Raw genomic sequence first — 25,249 nt, 5'->3', positions numbered from 1 at the left:
TCTGTAAACTATCAGAGATGAGATACAACCAATGTTCAGGATGAGATGTCAGGTTACTGGATTTCCATACACACTGTCAGAGATGAGATACAACCAATGTTAACAAAGAGATGTCAGATTACTAGATTTCCATGTAAACTGTCAGAGATGAGATACAACCAATCTAAAGAATGAGATGTCAGATTAATGGATCTTAGTTCACTGTAAAATACAGATGAAACCTTTGGCAGGATTAGATGAGGTTACTGGATTTCTATGTACACTGTCAAACAGAGGATGAGATACGACCAATGTAAAGATGAGATACAACCAATGTAAACGATGAGATGTCAGGTTACTGGATTTCTACGCACACTAACAAACAAAGATGAGATACGACCTATGTAAACGATGAGATGTCAGGTTACTGGATTTCTATGTACACTGTGAAACAGAGATGAGATACAACCAATGTAAAGATGAGATTCTACCTACGTAAAGGATGAGATGTCAGGTTACTGCATATCTATGCACACTGTCAAACAGAAATGAGATATAACCAATGTAAACTTGAGATATGACCAATGTAAAGGATGAGATGTCAGGTTAGTGCATTTCTATGCACACTGTCAAACAGAGATGACATACGACAGATGTAAAGGATGAGATGTCAGGTTACTGGATTTCTATGTACAATGACAAACAGAAATGAGATACGACCAATGTAAAGATGAGATACGACCAATGTAAAGATGAGATGTCAGGGTACTGGATTTCTATGCATACTGTCAAACAGAGATGAGATATGACCTATGTACAGAGGACTAATGACCTATGTAAACGATGAGATATCAGGTTACTGGATTTCTATGCACACTGTCAAACAGAAATGAGATACGACCTATGTAAACGATGAGATGTCAGGTTACTGGACTTCTATGTGCACTAACAAACAGATGATAAACGACCTATGTAAAGGATGAGATGTCAGGTTACTGGATTTCTATGCACACTGTCAAACAGAGATGAGATACAACCTATGTAAAGGATGAGACGTCAGGTTACTGGACTTTTATGTGCACTGACAAACAGAGATGAGATACGACCTATGTAAACGATGAGATGCCAGGCTACTGGATTTCTACGCACACTGTCAAACAGAAATGAGATACGACCTATGTAAACGATGAGACGTCAGGTTACTGGACTTCTCTATACCCTATTATTGTACAAGCTATGTATAGAATTTTTTACATCACTGTCTGTGTCTGTGTGTCTTCCCTGTGAAATAGGACGTGTATACACTTAGGTTTTACACTTTTGTCACAATCTGTACCAGTGAAGAACAGTTCTTAACATATTAAAATGACAAAGTACATGTAGCTGATCAAATCAATTCCATATGTCCTTATTACTGTCACTACAGAAAGTACCATATTTTTTCAAATATCATCAAAATTTAAATGAGTTACAACCTGTATCTGAATCCAAAAAAGCAAAAAAAAAGCTCTGAGCTTGAACCTGTTGAAATAGTCACTTTTTCACAGGCTTTTCATCTCTGAAAAATACTTGAAATTAAGTACAAATAAATAAAAGTTTTTGACTCATTAAAACTTACCTGAGGAAATCTACATTCTTCATCTAATATCTTCAATATACACTTAGGGGGCTGAAAAACAATTGTTGGAAAAGTTATTATAATAGAGATAGCAATAGCAAGACTGTAATGTACATGTACTGAGTCCATGAATCAAACAAGTGATCAAAATATAAAAATCCTCTTCACCTCAACTGACAAGGTTTTGACAACTGATATTTAATGGATATGCAACAGCTGCAATATCTGGGTAGATACGAAGGGTTAATTATCAACAACAAAACATTATGTTCATCTGTATAGCACAGGACTTAAAGGTTCTAAAATAAGGATTAACCAGTGAAAATAGCATAATCTTGATTTCACATGTGAAAAATAATTGAGGTCATGCTCAGCCTGGGACTATCTTAATCCCAGACCCAATATGCTGCTTTCTCACTTAAAACATTTTGCTGTCACTACTGTACTTCTGTCTACAAAGATAAAATTTTACATCCGAAGACACTATATCTTCCAACATTAAAGTTACATTTCAAGGTGGAATAGTGATAAAAACACTCACATAAAATCAACTAAAATTCATGGATATGACTCAAGATCTGCTGGAATCAAATCCACAACTTGTCTATTCAGGATACTTTCTGGGGGCAGTTTAAAATGTCACATACATACAGTTCTGATGCCAGTTCAATGTCAAGAATAGCAAAGATCTTTAACAGATTATGGTTAAGGCACCTGTACACAAGTATGATCAGATTAGGGGGCTATCGACAGGGCTTTAAGCCTGTACCCCAAGACGGTTGTGTAAGTGAAGATTTTGAAATGATCAGCACTGGTGAGAAAGTTGATCAGTTTGCTAACACAACACAAAGGGGTTGCAAAGTGCATAGATCAGCTTCTGGCATTAAAACAAACTTTGTCTTTTTCTGTGAGTACAACCTTAAATCATAGCCAGATTGGAAGAAAACATGGTTATCTTCTGCACATAGCCAATTCCATGCAGCTTACCTTTTCTATCAGTTCAAGGCACAATGTGTTATCTGTGAAACTAATGTGTGAGAAGGAAATCCCCTCGTCATCATACTGTCAGGTAAATAAGGAAAGAAATATAAGGATCAACACAGAGTATTAAATATTCCTACCCAGCACATATCCGTGTTCACAGGCTTATCACAAGTAAACATGACACAACAGCACTGTAACAAAAACACCTTTGAAAAGACCCAACAAAAGCAGCCAAGAAAACTAGCACAAAATCTGTCTGATGGCCTTACAGACATGGACAAGAATTTACACTCACACAAAAAAATATTTTTAAAAGATTCATATCCTATGACAATAATAGTTTTGAAAACTTTCTTTCTACAACACAATGTTGTGCAGAACAAAATGCTGAGCATAACACAATGCTGTTCAAAACATGATACTGTGTATAACACAGCACTATGAATAACACAATACTGTGCAAAACACAATACTATGCATAGCTTAGTACTGTGCATAACACAATGCTGTGCATAACACAATGCTGTGCATAACACAAAATGTTCCATAATGTTTAACAGACACAATTATTACCATGAAGGGCTCAATTCTCATTGGTTGACAAAGTTATGAAAATGATAATAATTATAAGAGCAACACTGAGTAAGTATTCCGCCATGTGGTTAATACAGATAAGGATGCTGGTGGATTGTATAGCAAGAGATAGTATTTCATGAAATTCAAATGACTGAAAGCTATCTGGAAGATATTACTTAGTCCTTAATACAGGGAAGATAAATCAACTTGCACATAAATACTGATGACCCTTTCACACAAGATAAGCTGTTAACACTTCAGCCTCATTATGCATTAATTACGATAAAGACCCGATCAAGAAGTTCTGTATTTTTAGGTCCATACTGATTTGAGCTTGCATGTGCACGGCTCAAAATGAAGGGACTTTAGGGGTCAAAATTTCTGGTTTGGCTTTTGGAAAATGTGATGTTACCCTTTTAATACCACATCTCATGAAGTCAAACTGAGTATCAAAAAAATCATTGGGCCCAAGATAAAAAAAAACATTTCAAGCCCTGATGTATATGCATACATTATGAAAAGCAAATTCAAGAGAAGAAAATTAGGACGACCTTAAATTCTTTGTATATACGACAGTCACATGGGCATAATCTTTCTATCAAGAATTTGATGCATCATCACATGTATGTATACTTACAATCTGCTGCTCCAGAGCAAACACATAATGGTTAAAAAATCTGTGAAGTTTCTCATTTGTATAGTTGATGCACAGCTGTTCAAAACTGTTTGTCTAGAGAAAAAAATAAAGCACAGGAATATTAAATAAACACCAGAAATGCTTTTTTTTATTTACTGAGAATATGTCTAACTACACAATTCTTGCAAATTATATGTAAGCCACGTTTTCAATGGGAAATGATATTTTTATTTATTCCTTTATTTGAACTGATGCTTTCTGCCATATTTCAGAACACTTTATTTAAGCAAGAGCAAGTAGATTTTTAAGCTGAGGAAACCAGAGAGATTTGACAGGAAACCATAGCACCCCGTCCAGTATTTAACTCTACAGCCTTTTGTTAGTCTTCATAAAGAACTTATTGTACAACAGTTATCTTTGTAGCTTGTTCTTATATTACATGTAGTGCATGTTGTATATGGCTTGTATTGATTGAATGACTGATGTTTTAACACTGAGCCACTTAACGGAATATAGAATCGTCCAGCCTAATGCCTAACCTAAGCTGAATTTTAGGAACAGCAGGTTCATTCAAGCATGACCAAGGTTGCAGGGTTGGTTCCGTATCTCTTTGATTAACATTTGTCAATGTCACGGATAGACAAACGTCTGAACTTTGGCAAGAAAACTTTCCAAAATCGACTAAGATGATTCCCTGCAGTGCACACTGAATGTGTACGCCATATTGGTAGACAGGCAAATAATATTCACAGGACTTCATGAAAGATTACATGAAAATCCCTATTAGAGCTCTTGATCACTTACTGCCCCTAAAGTCCCGAAAACACTTGGTGCAAGTGTCTCGAGAAATTACATGACATAGAATATATAATATCAAATAATTACCGTCAAGACTCACCTCAAAATTTTCAAAGCCAAATATATCCAGGACTCCAATGAACTTGGTCTGGTGTTGTCCAGGATTGGTACACTTGTTAATACTGTCCACAAGCCAGGCAAACGTCCGTGAGTACAGAGCCTTAGCCATGGCATGTTTGTTCTCTACTGCCTGCAACAAACACCGGATATAGGCTAAACATTTCTGTAACAATCAATGGCCAGCACACCTTTCTCTCCATTGCCTGATTATGTAACCTTTTTCAAATATACATGTTAGCTCTAAAAACCTGTGTGGTAACCTGCCATTTTAAATTTTTGAATCAATGAAGGCCTTTGATATCAGTCACATTTTCTTTTTATACAAAAACTTTAAGCATACCCTTGACCTATGAAAACAACAAACATTTTCTCATTATTCCGACAACACAATATTGGTCAGTGTATCACCACCTGTAACAAGTGTTCTTACTTCATTGACTTTGTAGGGTATACTGGTGACAGTCCCTCGCACTTGTATCTGTCTGTAAAGGCACACTTCTGTGAAGCGCTCAAAATCCAGACCGAGCAGACAGCAAATCGTGTTGGCTATTTCACTATCAGCATCTGTCAAGTGACACCTCTCTCCGTCATCGTCCTCAAACTTCATGTTGCCGAGGAGAAGAACTGACGACAACACAGAGAAAATCCCATCCATCATTTCCGCGGGAATGCTCAGAACATTCATGGCCAGCCGGAGGTTGTCGAACATTTGAGCATCATCAATACCGTCCAATGAAAAACAGCCACTTTGGTTGAGGTAGTCATAGGACTCTGCTGGACCAATGAAAAACTGGTCTCGGAGTTCTGGAATGTTTTTGGCAGCAGCGACAAGCTGATAAAAAACATGATAGTTCCTCTCATCAGAGGACTGGAAGGTGATTCGAGATTGCTCCAACAGGTAATCCTGAACAATACAACCTTTGATCTGATTAACATCATCAAAACACACCTGCATGAACTTCCCAAAACGACTTGAGTTGTCATTTCGGACTGTCTTGGCATTTCCTGAAACACATGCAAAAAGATATGTTTAAGATTTAAGATTTTATGATCTGAAATCTACATTCAAGATAAAAGAGAAAATTGACATTATCTTCGTGTGGTTTCATACTAAGGAATCTAAAATGCAAAATTCCTTCAGAAATTCATTGCCTATGTAATCAATATTTTGAAACATTCAGGGAAAGCTGTAGGTTGCAGAGAAATCATTTCCACAGTTTTACGAAGCTTGCATCTATAATGACACAAACAATCATTTTTAGCATCATATTCCTCATAATTGTGTGCATAAATTTCACCGAAAAAAGTGCTTCAGTAATTGAAAAGTTTGAAGGTTTACAGCACATTAATGACATACAATAATCATTTTACTTAGAAATATACCTCAAACTATACAATATACATGTGTGTAGAATCCTGAAATAACAAATTTTACCAGGTGAGGTTGCAGGTTCTTATAATAATTTACATATTAAAAACACTTTGCTTAATTTAACAGAATCTTATCTTCAGAGTGAGATTTCCAGTGGGTTGGAGAATTACAAGAACTAAGTGACACATCTGCCATGTGTGGATGTGCTTTATGACCACAGAGAATGTTCATCAACTGTCACATACATAACCACAAGTCAGAACAAACGTACTGAGTGTACAGGTTTACGTTTAGGTTTATTAATATTCAGAGTCAACAGGCCAGGAGCCCACTTAACAGGGATACATACAGAGTAACAGAAGCGTATAATACACATATGTAGAGCTAGGTAAATATGAAATACAATTTTTGTACAAAGATAGTGTAAAAACAGGTAAACATATGATGTCATTCTTGGTACAGAAATGTTACAAGCCTACGTGTAAACATAGGAGAATATATAAAACTATTCTTGTTGAAATTTCATAAAAAAAATAAGAATTGCAAACCATTATAATTAGAAGTTAAGATCATGAAATATGTTAATCACAGAAAAACCGTTAAAAAAGAATCGAGTGAACTGACCTTCTAAATGATTTTTCTTTGTGAAGAATATGTTTACACATAGCACTGTATTTTTCAGAGAATAAGCTTCACTAGAGACTAGTTGATAAGTCTAGTTGATAGACTTTGATAAGACTAGATCAAAGATATTTGATGAACTTTTTTTGAACGGACTCTAACTTGTCTGAGAGATATTTTTGGGTGGGGGACCATGTAAATGACCCATACTCCAAGTTGGAGAGAACTAAAGATCTGTACAGGGATATAAGTGACTTGGTTTTTGTAAAAGAAATGCATGATCTCTTGAGAAAATCAAGCAGTTTATAACCTTTTCTAATAGTATTGGTGACATGTACTCTAAAATTCAAATTACTGGTTAATGTTATCCCAAGATCTTTCACAGCCTCCACTCTTTCAAGTGCATGTCCATCTATGCTATAAATGGACATAATTTTTTTGGTCTTATTCGTGAATGATATGACACAAGAGTTGTCCATGTTTAACTCAAGCTGCCAAACTGAACACCACAGTGTGAAACGTCAGACTTCGTCCCCCGGGCACACACATAATCTAACACCTTGCCATTGCAGAACGCGTTGTTATTGAACTGAGTTAAAGCGTATTCAGCTAAAATACCCGTGTAGTTGTCAGACTGGCCCGTGGTCCAACCGTAACGCTTCAACCCATTGTTTGTTGACCGCCACTGGATATCTGCACGATTAAAGTCACCCGTTAGAATCACAATGTCTCGATCTGGGTCAATGGCATTATATAATCGTGAAAGTGACAAATCTAGTTCAGACCACGTTTCTGATGTAGACCATGGCGGAATATACACAGATCCCAGGAAAACATTCACTTTTTGGAAATAAATTTGTGTCCAGGCCAACTCAATATTTGTTTCTAAATCCTGTCTTTGCCGAGCGCTGAAGCAATTCCGCACGGCAATCAGAACACCGCCCCCTTTCTGCTTATGACTAGAAGCAGTAAGACAGGTGTGACAGTCTTTTCTGAATATGTTGTAGCTCCCATTCAAGATTCTGGAGTCGGATATCTGAGCAAGCAGCCAGGATTCGGTGACAGATATGAGAGATCCACACTGAACTGTTCACGTTTGTCTGCACCCGATATGTTTTCTGTATTTTGGCAATAAAGCTTATAGGTGGATCCTGGGCACATTTCAATGTCGCCGCTGATCATAAGGGTAAGCAGTATCAGGTACAGGTTGGGACACCTACTACTTACTCTGCCTTGGTGTGCGTCTCCTCTGACCATGGGGCTTGTCCGCCATCGTGCATGGAAGGTTTGGTAAATAACAGAGGTCGACGAAATATCCTGATATCTTCTACCGGGGGCAACAATTGTAAATAGAAACTTGTCGTCCATATTCATGTTTGATGCACCAAACTTCTTATTACGGGCATCGATATTAGCAAACTACAGAAAATGTAGAGAGGGACACACACACAGTTGACCAGCCTGGCCACAGCCATGTTATGTAGGCCTACATGTTCCAGGTTATAATATGTACACAACCATTTACACATGCAAACCTGAGACACAGATCTTTGTCTGTGAACCAGCAGTAAGAAATGAACTGCAGCTGAGAAGTATGCACTTACATGTGCTGCATGTACACTGCATGACTAACTGTAGCCTTACGTCTTCATGTTAAACTGAACAACACAGACACAGAACATTAAAAAAAGGCCTCTTCAGCGTTACCCGCATGTGCTGACGGACTTGGCCACTTCAGTGTTACCCGCATGTGCTGACAGACTTGGCCACTTCAGCATTACCGGCATGTACTGACGGACTTGGCCACTTCAGCATTACCGGCATGTACTGACAGACTTGGCAACTTTAGCGTTACCAGCATGTACTGACGGACTTGGCAACTTCAGCGTTACCGGCATGTACTGACGGACTTGGCCACTTCAGCATTACCGGCATGTACTGACGGACTTGGCAACTTTAGCGTTACCCACATGTACTCATGGCCAAACTCTTATTTAAATAGTATGTGTACCTCTAGCATAATGCAAAAAAAAAAAATAAAAATATCTTCATCTAATATATAACTTGCATGTGTATCGTATCATTAACAAGTGTTTCCTTAACATCTCTTATCTTCATTCGTTTGTACCAACTATCCATCATCATACACAAGATGGAGAGGATGGAAAGAAATGACAACAAATAACATAACCTTAGTTATTTTAGAAGAGGAGTCAAAACAGACATGAACTGCCACAGCCATTTTTTTTTTCCTTTTTTTCTTGATGCACTTGGTAACTCAAATATCAACTTCTAATCTGCACTTCTTCCTAGATGACACTTCTTACTATGCCATGTCAGAGCAAACAGAAAACATGATGCTGTCTCTCCCATTTCCTATTTAGTACACACATATTGTCAAAGACAAAAAAAAGAGTTTTGCATGACTTCAGTGGAAACTGCTACATTCTCAGGTGTAGATATAACTCAGTTCTGATAGGTAATGCGCATGATTTTGTTTACTTTGAACTGCAATATCTCAGTTATGCAACATCACAAAACTAACTTTTTTTTTAACGTCATGTGTGATACTGTATTCATGTGTGATACTGTATTCATGTGTGATACTGTATTCATGTGTGATACTGTATTCATGCATATTTCTATTGGCCTGGTCTTGTCGTTTCTCTTAATAATGTCAATACAGTATATGGAACTTTAGGAAACTAAGAAACAAGGCAATCTGTATGAATGAAAAATAATGCAGTGATGGAAAACATATGATAGGTTACCTTTAATTCAGATGTTTTGAACACATAGGGAGGGAAATTAATTATGGATTTATACCTGTCAACATATTTGTTAAAAATACACCGATTTTACATATGTTTATTTAAAACAAATCTTTCAAATATCAAATTGAACTTCTTTCTTCTAAGGTTTTCAATTTGATGCTGGATTATACACCGAATTCAAATGTGCTGGATTAAAACATGCCACAGTAACATTATGTAATAAGTCAGAAAGGCCGCAGTCCACAACCAATTAATGAGATTGGGTGAGGAGGAAATTTGGCAGGGGTTGGGAGTCTGGCTATCCATCTACGGAAGTGTGGTGAGGTTTTGAGTTCCTGCCAGGAGCAGACTTAGACACATGAAGAGATCCATGAAAACAGGAAATCCCTGGGTCTGGCCAAGTAATGATCGCCAGCGTACAATACACATGTAAGTACACGCAACTCAATTCATTAGGGGAACAAAGTATGTCCTTTCCATTTTCACAGCCGTCAAAACCACACAATAGGAACATGCTTCTTGTCAAAACTGAAATCATGCCACCACTGTTGTCCAATCAAGTAATCAAACAAACAAGTCATGTATGCAGTACATTATTTATCTACTGATATGTACAGTGTACGTATATTGCTCTCCTACCTTCTCATTTCTACCATGAAAAATGTAATATTGACCCAACACACTTTATAGGTACAAGTGTTGGAGTACTAGCTTGCAGAAAACCTTTCCACAAAATGAAAATTGCATGTATCAAGGATGGTACACTAAAAACACTCAAACTGTCTTACAACAACCACATCAAGTTTTTGTGTGTCTTGAGTTCTGTTGGATGAGTCTACCAGTCCAGATACATGTAAACAGAACAGATTGCACTGTGTAGTTCAGGTGTGCTGCTGCATATGATAATTGACCCTATGGGGAAACAAGAAATGGCTGCTGCCAGTCTTCTGTCTGGCTAACACTGAGATAATATTTACTACCACTTCATGTTGTGCACGATGTACAGGAGGTGTGTGGGGTAGGGGTTGTCTTAATATCACCACCTGGTTAACACTCTCACATGTACAAATCTACACCTTTTGTATCATAAAGAATGTTTTACCTTTAAAATTTTACCCTGGACGTTAGGGAAATCTACACAAAATGCAGAAAATCTGTCTTAATATCAAAAAGGTGGTTTTATGTATAAATTTGGCGGATTTCCATTCTAGCAATCACATGAATGATAAATTCTTCAATAATGAAATACCTAGCTAGGTGTGTTAAAAAGTTACGGGGCTCTATAGAAAAATACCTGTACATATATATAAAACTTTAGTTTTCTATTACATATAGTATTAGACCTTCTGAAATGTAATGTATGTCCAAGAACAATGTTACAATGATATTGTGGTTAGAACATGCCACATGGTTTGGCGAGGAACATTAGAGATGCATTATGTGCTGTAGGCATACATGTTTGTACTGAACAAGGAAGGTCAATGATGTTCCCTTGGTGAGTGTTTGGAAACATTTAGCGAGAGCATGCAATCTGACAAACAAGTAGATAGGGGATTACAGATTCATGTAGAGAGGATTAATTGATCACTGCTTAGCATTTACTGATGTTATCAGTACTCAGAAGTGACACAGTAAGGAGATGAAGTCCTAAGAACTCTATTAAACATGGTGAGTTTATATCTGCAGATTAGGCTGACGTTAGAAAGCCTATCTGCTCACAGAATAATCATTACAGTCCCTGAAGAGTGTTACATCTCAGCTATTCTTCACAGACGTATAATTTCTATAAGCCTCCTTATTAATACTCTTTTACACTTGTAATGATGGCTTCATTTGAACAAACCGCCTTTATGAGATACAAATGATGCCTAGATAAAAGTTACAGGACATGAAGGTACCCAGGTCATTGAGGTGAACACCCTGTACCAGATGACAATCTTCATGTAGAGAAAAATATAACAGTCTAGCACCGATAGTTAATCACAAATGATGTCAAATTATAAATGCTACATCAATGGATAGGCCAAATTTTCAAAATTTGTTGCTGATAGCAGGTTGATATTATACATAGTTTTTAGACCAATAAATCATCATAATTAAGTATTATTATTATGCCCTGAGTGACATGTCTAATTTGACATCGATTTAACTTACAGAGAGTTTATATCAGTGTGCAGCAATACTGCATCTCCACATTACCACACACAAAAACACTTCCTTAGTCATGCAGTCATTTAGCAAACCGATATGACATGTCTTTTTTTTTTGTCCACCCAATAAATACACACCACTCAGCTAACCTCAACTGCATAATGACTTCTAAGTGTATCATCAGATATTATATTAAGTGGGTAAGAATCAGATTCCAGCAGACCAAGAATAATCAGGAATAACAAAAACATAGCACACATAACAAGTACATATTGTCTACAAGTGCTGTACTGGCTTTGCATTTGTTATATGAGATCCAGTATGACTTCATACACAATACAAGAGGAAGTTCATCATTTTTAGCAGGACAGATGAACTGCTCTATCAGCAGTGGTGACAGGATGATTATTAACATGTAAAGTTTTTTTTCCAAATAGGTGAGATTGTTAAATGGCCTAGCACTGAGAGATAAGGTCAGGCATTCACAGCCTTTCCTGCATGAAGCCAAATAGTCAAACAGAATACTGGCATTGTTCAGAGGATGGCCATACATGACTCTATTGTTGCCTGTCAAACAAATCAACAATAGGTTGGAACAGTCATATCCTAAATAAAAAAGGATCACACCAGGATAACGTAGAAGAATAACCAGGAAGATCAACAAAAATTTATGAAATTATTATACATTGACACAATACAAGTATGGACCTCAAAATAATGGCAATGATAAAGCCTGGCGTAGATTGACCTTACAATTGGGAGCAACTGGATTTTTGACAACTGTAAGCATCTAGGAGCAACTGGAAGCACCTAGAAGCAACTGGAAGCATCTAGGAACAACTGGAAGCATCTAGGAGCAACTGGAAGCAACTGGGAGCAACTAGAAGCAACTGGGAGCAACTGGGAGAATCTAGAAGCAACTGGGAGCATACGATCGGACGCTGGTTTCAGTCGATCTACGTGTGTTAGCGATCGATGACAAGCTCGGAGAAAATAAGCTGCCGATAAGTGAAAGTTTAGCCCATGCTTGTACGACACCTTTTGCAAGGCACAGACACAGAATGTAGTGAGGGAGAGGGAAATAATTAGAAAAAATTTTTGAATTTGTCTATCCTTTCACTGAATAGTGGTATAAAGTGAAAAGTTTGAATAAAAGGAGAAAGCTTTACAAGAAACCTTAAATTTCAAAAGAAAAGACAACTTAAAGATGTATTAGACACTATATCAATTACATCCACGCATCATTTACAAGGGTCCCACAAATATGAACAGGTCACATGTTAAGTTTCACAGTTGCCACCAGTCGTAGCTGACCTACACACAGCAAAACTGAATCTGATGAGACACTGCCAGTTGTTCATGATCGTTAAGTTTTGTCAAACTTTTCTACTTAAGCACTATGGGTAGATTGACTGCGTCAAGTTGTACCCAGTTGCTAACAATGGCAAGTCAACCTTCACCCTGCTTAAAGGGCTGGTATTCAAAATAAAACAGAAACATTGTTGCAACAGTAATAGTTGTCAGATGGGGGGCTTGATATTTTTCACGGTGTATGACTCACACAAGATACATGATGAGTCAACAAGTAAATTACTGATTAATTAACATGACAATTAAACTCTAAGCCGGCAGTAGGTAACACTTCTGAAACCAGGACATTTGCCTGAGCATTTGGCTAATAACTCCATGCATTTATCTTCTTGCAATTTTAATATGTACTACGGAACCTGGTTCACTAACCTCGGAGAGAATAATGAAAACACAGATTACTGATAGGGACATAAAGGCACAAGCAAAAGTAAACTCAAACAAATTTAATGGTGACCAACAAAATGAAGGCCCATGCACACATATGTGCACTGTAGACCGTTAAGCACACATAAAACTAAAAAATGACTCTGTGCAATGAATAAAAAAAGGGCGTCTCCAACAGTCTAGCACCCCAAAGGGCGTGTCCAACAGTGTAGCACCCCAAAACTTCTGCGACCTAGGCAGGCCCCTGGAACCTTGCCTTTTGTGCTGTGAAAGTCGAACGAAAACCATACAAGTTTCAAATTCTTTCCAATGCGCCTCATAAATAACTAGTGCATGATTTTTAGGGGTCCACGCTAGTTCCTAGCGGGACACCTCTTGAAATCGTTCGGATTAATATTATTAGGTGTTCAAGCCATTCAGTCTTGAATCCCTTTAGTATCTGTTAGGATTATTTGTTTTTATTATTATTTATCTCAGCAAAACTGTGACACCTTTCTGGTGAAAACGGTTAGGCCAAAGTTTATGAAATTTTTGTATGTTTATCTGCATACCTTGAAATTGTGCATCGAATCTTTTGGGCCGATATGGTCACGTGACTTGGCGGACGTATTGGATTTTGTTCAAAACCTTTAAAAATCTTTTTCTGCAAAACGGCTGATGGAATTGATCTGAAATTTAAACTGTAGTTGCACTAAGCCTAGGTACATTCAGGGTAAGTATGACAACTTCGTGCACTGAAAATTGTAGAAGCTCGCTATTGGGTGAATATTTCATGTGACTAAAAAAAATTTTTTGCCAATAACTTCTACACTTTTACAGATGATGTTGTACAGATAGTCCTGCCTGATGCAGTTTTGGACGCTGAGTCCAGATATGCTAATTGAAACCGGAAGTGATGTCATCAAAACTGAAAATGTGAATATCTCCATAACCAATGAAGCTGGAGTCGCAGTCTTAAGGCCTAACATCCCAAGGCATGAAGAGAAATTTGACATAACAGGAAGTGATGTCAGCAAACCGGAAGTAGTACATCCCAAAACGATAATGGCTATTTTTACAAGTTTCAAAATTGAAAAACTTCTGCGGCTAAATTAGCATGGCAGAAATGCGTGAAATTTAACTAGGTAGTAGGAGTGGGGAGTGTCTTTTATACAAATAAAAAGTTTAGGTGTCCCAGGTCAGGTGACCCAGCTGCCATGTTGGGTTGCTACTAAAAGATTTGGGAAGCATTTTCTTCTGAACTTAACATACAAATGACCTGAAATTCCCTACGTGGAACAACTATTGCCTGTGAATTATTTTGACAGAGGAAGAATGCAATATATCAGGAAAAAAACGGAAACGGAAATGACGTCATCTCAAATCAAAAATTTTGAATTTGAGTCTTTTAAATATGCTACCTGACGTAATTTGACATCTTGATCATGAATCTGGTATTATTTTATTCCAATAGTGCATATTTTTGTCGCAAATTGCAATCAAAGTGTGAAATGTTGCAATTTTCCCCCATTTTTGGAAGTCACGTGACACAAAACGGCTATAGCTGCAAAGCTGAAAATGGCTGAGTGCAAAGGGCTATGTGTGGAAAAACTTTCAAATGGCTTATTAAATGTGGGAGCTGCAGTGCTTGAAAAATTGTTCAAGGGTTGATTTACGATATTTGGCACTTTGATGTCCCCGTGTTATACAATGCATTATAAATGTGTTTACAAATGCATTACAAATGAAAACATTTGTGTCATGATGTACAAGATATGCTGTTAAGTTTCAAAGTATTTCCTCATCATTAAACAGCCTGGAAGTTGGGAATAAGAACAAGACATGCTATGTTCTTGATACTACCTCAAAACTGATAAAATGTTCATGAAATGTGTCTTTTTGTCAAACTGAGCTTTTAGTTCACATATGCCAGTGGTGCAAGTTCGCAAGTGCATCTAGATTCTCTCTATCAATCATTTTGGGGGGCCTAAACTTATTACTTAGTACTCCAGCTACTTTTTGAACAACAAAAATGGCTGTCACGGTAGGGTTTTTTATGTTTGTTTTTCTATGTCATCATTGTTGTATAAGATTGATCAAACAGTTCTTAGTACGCACCAGGTGTGTTATTTCCTTTCAACTAACGTTCGATATATTCATAGCATATTCCAGTGGAATACATGTTTGTCTCTTTCTTATATGGATCTTTTTGTGACCAAGCTTGTTTTGTACGAAATAATACATCAGTTGTCAAACGAAATATGAGTTTGTCGGCTAACCTTAACCTTATATACTGTATATGCGCCGATACATGCACATCCCGGCCCCACTGGCTTCAATTCCGGCATCGCTGTCCCTGACAGCTATATTTATTACTATTATTCTTAGTCAACTCATAAAAGTGCAATATCTCAAAAACTATAAAAAGTAGAAAAACCAAACTTTGAAGTTCTACTAAGCAACACATCAAGCTTTTGATGCTTCGTGCTGTTTTACCAGTCAGGTGATTTAGCGGCCATTTTGAAATTTTATGGAAAAGTTAAAAAAATCTTCATCTTCAAAATGGCTAAACCTATCGAGATGAAATTTTCACTTACTGTTTTTAGGTGGATCGCCCTACCCAGATTGTAAAAAGCTTTTAGTCTCGTATGCAAATAAGACCAAAACTGACCAATGAAATTAGCTCAATAGTAGGTCAAGTTTTAAAATCATAAAACAAACACACTATCTGGTGACCCTGACATCACAATTATAAATCTGCAAGAAGTATTTTTGTACTTTGCATTGTTTTTATGTTATGACTAAAAAACACGCAAAAATTTAACAGAACCATCCTATGTAAATAATAGGCTAGACTGCATGAAATCATTGACTGCAGTTTACCATGGGAATGGGTATCAGCTCTGCAGCAATGTATTCTTTCTGTCTTTTGTCCTCATCCAGCAGCTGATCAAAGCCGCCTAATCTCTATGCTAGTCTTGAGTACTGTGCCTGGTAGTCTAGGGTACATATCCAGTACATCCCTTTCCACTTTTTTCATGCTTTTTCCCACTGCCATAAACTGTATAGACATCAGGCTACCAGAAGTGATAAAAGACTAGTAGCGTGGACTCCTACAATGCTGTTGGAAAACAGCTTTAATTTATATTTATATTCGGTCAACAAGCATGAAAAGGATCAAAGGATCCAGGTTCCTTGTCATATATCAGGGAACTGAAAGGGGCTGTTTTGCAGAAAAATTTTTAGCTAAAAATAGAACATACTGTCTACAGCCTGAGAGTGTCATAAGCTTCCCTTGCTTACTGTTGAAATGCACCGCTGATTAAAAATGACATTGTAAAAAGTAAAATATAAGACGGAAAAAAAAATTTTGTGCACATTTTGACAGTGTCTACAACATCTATGAATTTCAAAAGTTTCGCTTGCTGACGGTAGAGCTAAAATATGGATATGAATGAGCTCCCATTATTTTCGAACTCCAAATAAACCAATACAGTGTATGCTGCGGGGTAAATGATTCCGCACACAATCCAAATGTATATCTGTTATACATTTGTACAATTAAATGTCACAAAACTTCACAACCATTTCCATCTATTATATCTTCATTCTGGATAATACAAAATTTATCAAATAATATGAATCACTGAATCTCAAGCAAACATATTATATAATTTATACATAATTCAAATTACAATCACTTAAAAAATGGAAAGTATCGCTTACAAAACTAATAATGCACAAATTACACAATGCATGTGATTTGCATGGATGCAGGTCAATGTGCTAGGCACCAATATACAAAATGCATCCAGTAACATTATCAAATATCTAGTGCAAATAAGCATCCAGTAAATGTGTACATTATCAGCTGCTTCCAGTCTATGTCATTGATATCTCCAGGATAGGGCCCGCTTATATTTATTTATTTATTTATTTGATAGGTGTTTTATGCCGTACTCAAGAATATTTCACTTATACGACGGTGGCCAGCATTATGGTGGGTGGAAACTGGGCAGAGCCCAGGGGAAACCCAGGACCATCCACAGGTTGCTGACAGACCTTCCCACGTACGACTGGAGAGGAGGCCAGCATGAGCTGGACTAGAAGTCACAGCGACTGCATTGGTGAAAGACTCCTGGGTGATTACGGTAGCGCACTAACCAAATGAGCCACGGAGGCCCCGGCCTGCTTATACAAAGAGATCTAGCTACTGTACAACTGACTGTAAACCCTATAACAGACTTTACAATTGATTGTGAAAATAAGTTACTCCGCTTACGGTATACAGGGTTGGAAGCTCTGGTGATAGTAACCTGTTTGCCCATCATAAAAATGGGTTACCACCTGTTCATTCAATATATGTTATTGGTTAGTTCGATCTAACAGAATATTGTTCTGCAAAAGTCCATACTGTTGTTCTCTGCGGCTTTCCAGTAAAAAATGTTTGACACAATGAATACCTCGAATCTTTGCCTCGCTGCCAATCTTGAAATATGTTCCGAACATACTTTGCATTGGAGTCTAGTCACTTGTTTCACACATAAATTCACTGTGAAAGTCCCACGAAAGAAATGTTTTTTTTCACGACAGACTCAAAGGTTGTCCCCTTACTTTTCGACATTTTCACAGGAGATCGACTGACGTTCAGCGTGCATGGTTACATGGAAATCTTTAGTGTGAAGGCGCGTTTAATACCTGAAATGCTACATAGATTTTGGCTATGATCGCGGACCGATCGTCGTGCAAAATGCTGACAGTATTTAAGTGCCGGAGTAAATTGACTTAAACATGTCTTGAGAATCAGATTTTAAAGGCCTTTTCCCTGTGAACTTAAAATATTTGAATCTTAGCCTTAGCGAACGGGCGACCGTTCCCCATAATTAGACGGACGGCGAGCCATGCGCAACTCTAATGAGCGTTCGCCGTTTAATCCCAACCCTGGCATACAAAGGAATTGTAAGTTGATCAAAACTTTTCTACTTAAGCACTACCGGTAGTTAAGATCAAGACTGTACGCCATAATGATGGTCTGAATGGAAAATGTACCTGCAGTCATTAACATCCATCGGACTGTAGTTTGACTGTAAGACAGAACTAACTTAGGTGTTTGTATGTGCAGTGTATGTGGACTGTAGTCATCCTGTAGCTTACTGAATGCCTCCACTATGGTGTATGCATGTGGTCTATAGTCATCCTGTAGCTTGCCGAATGCCTCCACTATGGTGTTTGTATGTGGTCTATAGTCATCCTGTAGCTTGCCGAATGCCTCCACTATGGTGTTTGTATGTGGTCTAGTCATCCTGTAGCTTACTGAATGCCTCCACTATGGTGTTTGTATATGGACTGTAGTCATCCTGTAGCTTGCCAAATACCTCCAGTATGGTGTTTATATGTGGTCTAAAGCCATCCTGTAGCTTACTGAATGCCTCCAGTATGGTGTTTGTATGTGGTCTAGTCATCCTGTAGCTTACCAAATGCCTCCACTATGGTGTTTAAGTGTGGACTATAGTCATTCTGTAGCTTACTGAATGCCTCCAGTATGGTGTTTGTATGTGGTCTATAGTCATCCTGTAGCTTGCCAAATACCTCCAGTATGGTGTTTATATGTGGTCTAAAGTCATCCTGTAGCTTGCCAAATGCCTCCACTATGGTGTTTGTATGTGGTCTATAGTCATCCTGTAACTTGCCAAATGCCTCCACTATGGTGTTTGTATGTGGTCTAGTCATCCTGTAGCTTGCCAAACACCTCCAGTATGGTGTTTATACGTGGTCTATAGTCATCCTGTAGCTTGCCAAACACCTCCAGTATGGTGTTTGTATGTGGTCTAGTCATCCTGTAGCTTACCGAATGCCTCCAGTATGGTGTTTGTATGTGGTCTAGTCATCCTGTAGCTTACTGAATGCCTCCACTATGGTGTTTGCATGTGGTCTACAGTCATCCTGTAGCTTACCAAATGCCTCCAGTATGGTGTTTGTATGTGGTCTACAGTCATCCTGTAGCTTGCCAAATACCTCCAGTATGGTCTTTATATGTGGTCTAGTCATCCTGTAGCTTACTGAATGCCTCCAATATGGTGTTTGCATGTGGTCTACAGTCATCCTGTAGCTTACCAAATGCCTCCAATATGGTGTTTGCATGTGGTCTACAGTCATCCTGTAGCTTACCAAATGCCTCCAGTATGGTGTTTGCATGTGGTCTATAGTCATCCTGTAGCTTGCCAAACACCTCCAGTATGGTGTTTATATGTGGTCTAGTCATCCTGTAGCTTGCCGAATGCCTCCACTATGGTGTTTGTATGTGGTTTAGTCATCCTGTAGCTTACCGAATGCCTCCACTATGGTGTTTGTATGTGGTCTATAGTCATCCTGTAGCTTACCCAATGCCTGCAATATGGTGTTTATATGTGGTCTAATCATCCTGTAGCTTGCTGAATGCCTCCAGTATGGTGTTTATATGTGGTCTAGTTATCCTGTAGCTTACCGAATGCCTCCAGTATGGTGTTTATGTGTGGACTATAGTCATCCTGTAGCTTACCGAATGCCTCCAGTATGGTGTTTATGTGTGAACTATAGTCATTCTGTAGCTTACCGAATGCCTCCAGTATGGTGTTTATGTGTGAACTATAGTCATTCTGTAGCTTACCGAATGCCTCCAGTATGGTGTTGGCCTCCAGGATCTGCTGCTCCACCCAGATGGACACATGGTTTGTCACAGAACACAGGTACTGCAGGATAAACTTTGTGCTCTCCGTCTGAAAACAGACAGACATACACATCATAGTCTTAATTGTTTACCAAGTAATATTTGATTTTTATCACTGTTTTCATCAAGTCATGATCATGTTTTGATGTCGAAAAGCAACATGATTGCCTCACTAAAAATATTGAGCAGAAACCGGACATTCTACCTCAGTGAAAAACACAGAACAGACACTACACGTAACTTCTTACTAGAAACTACATGGAACAGACATCAGACACGACACCTCGCTGGAAAGCGAAACCTGCTGCCTCACCAGAGCAGACATCTGACGTGAAGCCACACTGGAAAGCCATACAGCAGACATCAAACACGCTGCCTCACTGGAAAGCCATCTTGCAGAAACCTGGAATGAAGCCACACTAGAGCGCAACAGAGCAGACATCAAAACCAATGAGCAAACACCTCATATGCTGCCTCACTGGAAAACCACCTAGCAGACACCTGAAATGCTGTCTAACTGATAAAAAACCTTGGAACAGACACTGAACATGCTGCTTCACTGGAAAGTCATGGAGACCTATCATGACAACCTATCAAGCAGTTAAGGTTATCCCTTTGCATAAAGCAGATCTTTTACTTATGGTACTCAAACTTTAACATCAGAGTTTAACTCCAGAACACAATTCTTATCATAATATATATCTTGTTGATATGCATGTATTCAACATTTTGCCTGAAGAAGTAATAGATTTTACTGTTGGAAAATCTTATGTGTTTGTATTTCTTTGCAGCATTCAATGTATTCATATGTGATCATACTGCGCATGTGTAAAGCCTGCAGCACTAGAACTAAATGACGCCAGATGTTATTGGCAATACTGTTGACAAAATCCAGACAACTTGAGCAATTTGAGAAGGAAAAAGTGAACGGAATAGAAAAGGAGGTCATAAATCATGTGGATGTTGTCATATCTGTCCTTGCGTAACTTGACCTATGTAACTTCCCTGGAATAACTGTTAAGCACAGCTAGGCCACCACACTGTCATCCCAAACACTTCTACCCACTTGGCAGCTACAGTTTCCATTCCCAGGCCCAACAAAGTCACTGGGTACAGACTATAAACCTGCAGCATATTTCATTTCCTGCACCATACATGTATTTCCCTGCCATGTAACAGTAGGCTTCCTTCACTAATAACAGCCTACCAAAAAAAAAACATGTACACTGGAAGACACGCAAAAGTGCCTCACTGTTCTTTGTTTCCAGACAGTAGTGTTGACATGTAACATTGCAGGCGTGTGCGCACACTTAGCTGTACATGTGTGTTTCATTAATGAAACCTGAATCACTTCCTTGGCCCACAGCAATGCTGGTCTGGTCCACAGAAATACAAACACACTGAGTTAACTGTTGTGTTAAATTTGCATCCATGATACACTTTTAATTACAGTTTAAGACAAAATCTTGTCAGTGTTTCCTCATAAAAGATAGAATAAAAAAAACCTCTTGATTAGATCCCCTACCACAGCCAATTTTTCTCCACTGTACAGAGAGCTAGAACTCTATGAACTAATGGCACCAATTTACTTTAAATTTAACTTTGGTGATTTAAAAAGTATTATTTTTTCAGGCTTTGATTTAGTATTAATTTGCACAGATTCCTCAAACAAAGCAATATTCCGCTTGACTGTCTGATATTTTTTATCAAACACTGGAAGCAAACTGAATGACTGAATGATGTCTTCAAAGAGTATAGTATAATTTATTTATTTATTTATTTGTGTGTTGGTTTCTGCTTTTCTTTTGGTATTTTTAAGATCTCAAGAATTTCTATATTGGAACATTTCACAGGAGCGTGGTTTAAATAAGAATGAAGGAAAACATGATTTTTGTGAATTCACCGAGTAGCAGCAGAAGCTACATGTAAATTGGTACACTCAAAATGTCTAACAAAGGGCTGTGATGTACTGGTACACTGTACATGTAGCTGTTCTTGTATAGCCAGTAACATTATTAGAGATGGATTCAACATCATACATACACAACACAAGAAGAATCCTTGAAACCTGAAACCACATGAGGATGTATTTACTTATTTATAAGGAACTGAATTTTGAGAGGTGTTAGACATGAAGTTCAAAGTCTCCTATGGAATGGCGGGAATTTTGGACGAAGGTAACAACATGACGCCACTGACAGAAAAACGCTTGTCTGTGAAGATAATCCAGACTTTTCTGGCCATACAAGAGAAAATCAGAGCAGGGGATTCACAAGATTATCAGGTAATCCTGAAAGCTGCAAGGAGATTGAGCAATGCTGATCTGCAGAAGTCGTTGTCTCTTATCCTATCAACACACAGCAGGTGGCTTCACCCTCACTGACCCCCTCCATCACCTAACCCAACAACAACACCACCAACAACCTAACCACAAAAGGATGTGGTCAACACTGTTCAGGAAAATCCACTGAAAACTGTACAAGCATAACCCGACCCTAATCTGGTAACAAGCAGAGAAACTCAGCCAGTGTGGGTGCCCAACATAAAACAACAATTACTACAGGTCCACAAGCTGGTATTTTGCCTAGAAGTCATCAATTTCTGGCTTACACAACGCACTGCTTCTGCTGCGGAAGGAGTTTAGACATGATGAGTCACAAACCACACAAACCAGCTGTTTTTATTGCAGTTCTGGTAATATTTCATATCATTAATTCTCGGAACACAATTTGTATATAATAAACATGCACAATATACAGGTAGAAACATAACCTATACACAAAGCTTGACATATAGTATCAACTAGCATTTCTGTTCGTCTCAACACCTTTAAAAGTTTAGAAACCATTTCTAAAAATAAACAACACCTGGTTTGCAAGGTAATATATGAAATCTAGCTGGGAATCTTGTGAGGTGTGAAAAAAGGTGTGTGGTTACAGAGTTAATCTTTGTACACTTGTACACAGTTTAACCGAGGCTGGAAACTTTGCTGTAATCCAGTTTCTGTTTACATCAATCCAGTTCCCGTCAGAATCTCTGGGTTCAGGATTTAGATTGTGTACAGGACACAACACTTGCTATCCAAACTTTCTCATTCCGATCCGCGTACACATGTCAGGTACAAGGTACACATGGGATCGAGTCTCAGGAAACCTTACCTTAAGTTTCAGTTTTAGGATACCAAATAGGTGGAACCAAATACTTTTGCCCAAAATGAAGGCAAGGAATTAAACGTCTCTGTGTCTCATTTCATAATGCTTTCAGCTAAAATATCCGCCCTGTTATTAACATCTGTAAAAAGTACTTACTATTGTAATACAAATGATTTATACATTCATGAATTTATTATGAATCTTGTACAATTTTACCTGTTTAAAGTTTAAAATGGTGACATGCATAAAGCACTCCAGTGATGTTACCAAATAATACCCAATACTATAAAACGTACAAAATACTCCTTTCAGTTTTTTCCCTTATTGCCAAAAGCCAGTAGTGGTACATAAGTCTCACCTTGCCTGCACCACTCTCCCCACTGATGATACATGACTGATTGACAGCATTATGGTGGAGGTTCTGATAGGCTGCCTCCGCTATGGCAAATATATGAGGTTCTCCCTGGTTCAGCTTTTTACCACAGTACTGGGAAACATTTTCCTGGAAATACAGACAACACATCAAATACCATCACTGATTCACTGTGTGACAACATGTGAACAAACAGCACACAATAAACATATCTGTTAACTTGCAAACATATTTGTTATCTGGGAAGACCTGCAGAATCCTAACTGTGCCTAGTACATCTACAGTGTAACAGCAATGTAAACTGTGCATATCAAAGTTGACACATACATCTATACATCTGTAGACTGTACAAATTTGCCACTATAACTTATTCAATGTCTCATCCTGATAAACAAAAGAGGAACGCACATGCCAATTTTTAAGAAAACATTATTGCTACACTGGATATGCATGTATGCTGTTGGTGATATTTACTATTTGTTCAATTTCAGCATACAAAGAGATTTACTTTAGGTAGCTGTATTTATTTTTCACACATTTCAAAAGTTTCCATTAGCTGGAATAATCAGTAGAACGCCACATCCATTTTGCCCTTAATTTTTTATTTACCAGATTCATTTTATTCCTATCTTCCCAGCATTTAATCACATACACACATACTTAACATTTGTGTCTGCCCTCAGCTCATAATTCAGTTTTTTGTCACTGGGCCTGGATACTGTTTACAAACACAGGGCCCAGCAGGAATAGACAGGAATGGTGCAGTGTGGAGGACTAGAGCTTCCACAGAATAAGGGACAGGATCTGACACCAAGGATAAACATCTAACCCTCAGGAGAACTCTAGAGCCCCAATCAGCCAGAGGCTCTGAGACAGACATCATGGGCATGGCATCCATGCATATGACATGTCTACCCTCAAAACAAGTGTCTCAGCTCCACCTTTTCCAATAAGCCAGCTTTGAGGGACACATTTTTTTAGTTCCCCTATCATTCCAGTTAACACAGACCTTCTGCTGTCAGAGGCTGCTCTTGGTATTTGCTCGACAATCTGTTTGCTGTTGAGATTTCGCAAGTTTACTCTAAGTGTCTGGTTAAAGATGGGATCTATAGGGATGATCCAGGCAGATTCCTGTAACTCTCCTGACATGGTTGCTCTAATTCTGCCAACTTCAATCTGGCCCCTGGCAGTTCCAGCAGAGAAAAAAGGAAATGAATCAATCTTACCGCTACAAACAGTCTAACAATCCATGTATACATCTTGTTATCTCACACAAGACACTTTTTATCCATTCTGGCCACACTGAAAGACATTGTTAGGACAACATCTCTGTGAATTTTTCAACAATCATACATGTATAAATCATCAATTTTATAGGAATTGTTTAGTTCGTTAGAGTTGTTAGAGAGGCCAAATAAGAGTGTTATAATACATGTATTCCAAAACACATCTTTTAAAGATGTCAATATGACTAAATGGAACATAAGAAAAGAGTTACTATTCATTGCAGCATGTTGTCTATAAAATGATTATTAATATTATTTGTTTATTTTGCAAGATATAATTCAGTGGTACACAATAATACTAAAAAATGAATAAATAAATGTTTAACACATAAAATTGTCCCATGGCCCTCTGGCTGTATAATGTGTAC

At 38.0% G+C, this 25,249-nt stretch overlaps 1 protein-coding gene across 1 annotated transcript in view; it reads right to left on the bottom strand.

Moving 5' to 3' along the window:
• Positions 1-25,249, bottom strand: part of LOC135467698 (unconventional myosin-X-like) — a 110,744-nt gene that overhangs the window by 69,703 nt on the left and 15,792 nt on the right. The window contains 7 exon segments of the mRNA XM_064745509.1: positions 1,598-1,648; positions 2,585-2,659; positions 3,795-3,887; positions 4,693-4,842; positions 5,143-5,717; positions 20,011-20,119; positions 23,581-23,724. Coding sequence (XP_064601579.1) covers positions 1,598-1,648; positions 2,585-2,659; positions 3,795-3,887; positions 4,693-4,842; positions 5,143-5,717; positions 20,011-20,119; positions 23,581-23,724 — 1,197 coding nt within the window.

This window comes from Liolophura sinensis, chromosome 6 (assembly GCF_032854445.1).
Source record: "Liolophura sinensis isolate JHLJ2023 chromosome 6, CUHK_Ljap_v2, whole genome shotgun sequence".
Classification (NCBI taxonomy): Eukaryota; Metazoa; Mollusca; class Polyplacophora; order Chitonida; family Chitonidae; genus Liolophura; species Liolophura sinensis.
Note: the sequence above shows the minus strand (reverse complement) of the source record. Positions and strands in the feature narration are given on the sequence as shown.